Here is a 3,323-nt window from a genome sequence, read left to right as displayed (position 1 = left end):
GTGCCAATCAACACACGCGTGCACAGTCGCACATGCGCACGCACACACATGCACGCACACATGCACGCAGCCACACACACACACACACACACACACACACACACACACACACACACACACACACACACACACACACACACACACACACACACACACACACACACACACACACAGCAGCTACAGTATTAAGGAAGGGCATAGTAAATTCGTGATTCTTACCAGCTGCATTCCGCAGATGAAGGCGAGGGTACACCTGCCACTACAGCACCCCATGATGCTGCTGCTGCTGCCCTCTGCCCCGGACAGTCCCAGTCTGGACAGTAACTCCAAACACCACCACGGTCCACCCAACGGGATCTCCTCCTCCTCCCAAAAAGAGTCCTCTGTCCACTCCTCACACACACCACCGTGTGTAGAGGCTGACCAGAGCCCCCCCTCCTCCTCCTCCTCTATCTATACCGGCCTTCTGGTGGTCTCTCTCCGAGGAAGGTTCAGATCAATGTCTGGTGATAAACACCTTGGTTATTCTCCAGAGAACAGTGGGTGGTGGTGTCCAAGCTGGCTCTCTCTCTCTCCCCCAGAAGAATACTCGTAGCCTAGTAATGAGTTAGACTACCAGGACATGGGAGGGGGGAATAGAAACCTTATGCCAATGGAGGAGTTCACAACTTTACATGTTTGCTTGATTCAGTCTGACATGGAAACTCCTACTACTAGGCCTACTACAGCCTTCCTACAAATCTAATGTTGTTGTGGTTGATGATGGAGGGTGGTTGGGTTCGAGGTCAGGTCACAGCAGCTGTTATTAAAATCCCCTTGACAACGTGGCGGATCCTCAGAATATGCCCAAAAAGAAAAGTTTGAGGTCGACATTAAAAAGAGATTATAATCCCGGATTTAGAAGTGTGCGTCCTCCTCCTCCGATCCGCGTGGAAAAACCAACCGCGCCGTCTCCTCTCCTCCCGTTCCGCCCCAGAGGATGTGTGTGTGTGTGCCGTACGTGTGCGTGAGTGCGTGCGTGCGTGGCGTGGGGGGGCACACGCATCAGGGCGAGCAGCTGGCACGCATCAACACCATAGAGTCCTGGTGTTGACCATCACGTTAATTAGCGACATTATCACAGCAAAATATGATAATGAGGGGGACTCTCTCTCTCTCTCTCTCTGAGATTATAAACCCGGATTAGGACCCGATTTGTCCGATTAATTCAAGAGCGAAGCAATGTTGTGACTTGTCCATTTGAAGATATTTTTTTTAAATATATACATAAAGGGTGAGATATAAATACCAAACGTTTATTTTAATGGAAGAGGCGAAGTGACGGTGTATACTCCAAAGCGAACCAAAAACATGCCCAAAAAAATATATATACGTCCGTTTATATCCTCCCCTATAAAAATAACACCATGGCACGTGCTATAGGCTAATAATAATATTAATCCACAAAGAGAATGTGATGATAATAATAATGTCGTCGTTCGGTCCTCCTCAGATAAATAAACGCCAGTTATAGTGACTGTGTGTCAACAACATCACCAGCTACAGTGGAGAAGCCCAGCCTGCGTGTCTTCTCTTGTTGTGTTGTTCATTCGGTAGAAGAACGTCTTGATCTCCGATCCTTCCACCGTACCGACCGACCGCCGGGTCCTTTTAACGGTGCTGTGCAGGCTGCCAGCCCCGCGATCAGAGCACTCACCGACCGCCTTTTGTCCGCCCGCTGTATGACTGACTGACTGCTCCGCTCCGCTCCGCTTCGCTTCGGGAGAGCTAGAGAGAGACACCGTTTTTTCGACCGATACAAAACAAAAAACACTCAACGTAAAGAAAGGAAGGAAGGTCGTTTGAATTCGCCTATACCCTCCCCCCAAAATATTACGTTAAAAAGCTTAGAAATGATTTTATATAACGTCGTGTCAGTTTGTTTAGGTAGGCTACTGGGTTTTGTGACGGAGGACTGGAAGGCTGTTGTTTAAAAAAAGCGGGACAACAATAGAATGGACCTATATCTGTCTATCGGACCGAGTGACAACCAAACGAAACGGCAACAACCTCACGAGCAGAGCAGCATCTCTCTCCTCTCCTCTCCTCTCTCTGTCTCTGCGCGCTGCCATCTGACGCGCCAGATTGAACCGTGGGGGGCGCGCGCACTGTTCCGCTCAGCGGGGGGGAGAGACAGGGAAAGAAGGGGAGGGGAGGGCATAAGTGAGAGAGAGGGAGGGGGAGAGAGGGGGGAGGAAGAGAGACAGAGAAAGAGGAGAGAGGAGGGAGGGAGGAAGAGAGACAGAGAGAGAGGAGGGAGGGAGACAGAGAGACAGAGAGAGAGGAGGGAGAGAGAGAGAGAGAGAGAGAGAGAGAGAGAGAGAGAGAGAGAGAGAGAGAGAGATCGGGAGGGAGGGAGGGAGGGAGGGAGGAAGAGACAGAGATAGAGGAGGGAGGAGAGAGAGAGAGAGAGAGAGAGAGAGAGAGATAGGGAGGGAGGGAGGGAGGAAGAGACAGAGAGAGAGGGGGGAGGGAGACAGAGAGACAGAGAAAGAGGATAGAGAGGAGGGAGGGAGACAGGGAAAGAGGGAGGAGGGAGGGAGAGAGAGAGAAAGAGAGAGAGAGAGAGAGAGAGGAGGGAGGAGAGACAGAGAAAGAGGAGAGAGAGGAGGGAGGGAGACAGAGAGACAGAGAAAGAGGGAGGAGGGAGGGAGAGAGATAGAGAAAGAGGAGAGAGGGAGAGAGAGAGAGAGAGGAGGGAGGAGAGACAGAGAAAGAGGAGAGAGAAGAGGGAGGGAGACAGAGAGACAGATAAAGAGGGAGGAGGGAGGGAGAGAGACAGAGAAAGAGGAGAGAGAGGGAGGGAGAGAGACAGAGAAAGAGGGAGGAGGGAGGGAGAGAGAGAGAGAGAGAGAGAGAGATAGAGAAAGAGGGAGGAGGGAGGGAGAGAGACAGAGAGAGGAGGGAGAGAGACAGAGAAAGAGGGAGGAGGGAGGGAGAGAGACAGAGAGAGGAGGGAGAGAGAGAGAGAGAGGGAGGGAGACAGAGAGACAGAGAAAGAGGAGAGAGAGGAGGGAGGGAGGGAGAGAGACAGAGAAAGAGGAGGGAGGGAGGGAGGGAGGGAGGGAGGGAGAGAGACAGAGAAAGAGGGAGGAGGGAGGGAGGGAGGGAGAGAGACAGAGAAAGAGGGAGGAGGGAGGGAGAGAGACAGAGAGAGGAGGGAGAGAGAGAGAGAGAGAGAGAGGGGGGAGGGAGACAGAGAGACAGAGAAAGAGGAGGGAGGGAGGGAGGGAGAGAGACAGAAAGAGGAGAGAGAGAGGAGGGAGAGAGGGAGGGAGGGAGAG

At 52.2% G+C, this 3,323-nt stretch overlaps 1 protein-coding gene across 1 annotated transcript in view; it reads right to left on the bottom strand.

Annotated features, from left to right (window-relative positions):
• nkain2 (sodium/potassium transporting ATPase interacting 2) overlaps nucleotides 1-392 on the bottom strand; it is a gene marked incomplete at its 3' end in the record, with an annotated part of 135,824 nt that extends 135,432 nt beyond the window's left edge. Inside the window, exon 1 of the mRNA XM_079526844.1 lies at nucleotides 220-392. Coding sequence (XP_079382970.1) covers nucleotides 220-273 — 54 coding nt within the window. The 5' untranslated portion in view covers nucleotides 274-392. The remainder of the gene's footprint in view (nucleotides 1-219) is intronic.
• Between the last annotated feature and the right edge of the window lie 2,931 nt (nucleotides 393-3,323).

This window comes from Electrona antarctica (genome assembly GCF_951216825.1).
Source record: "Electrona antarctica genome assembly, chromosome: 17".
NCBI lineage: Eukaryota > Metazoa > Chordata > Actinopteri > Myctophiformes > Myctophidae > Electrona > Electrona antarctica.
This window is presented reverse-complemented; position numbering and strand designations above follow the sequence as displayed.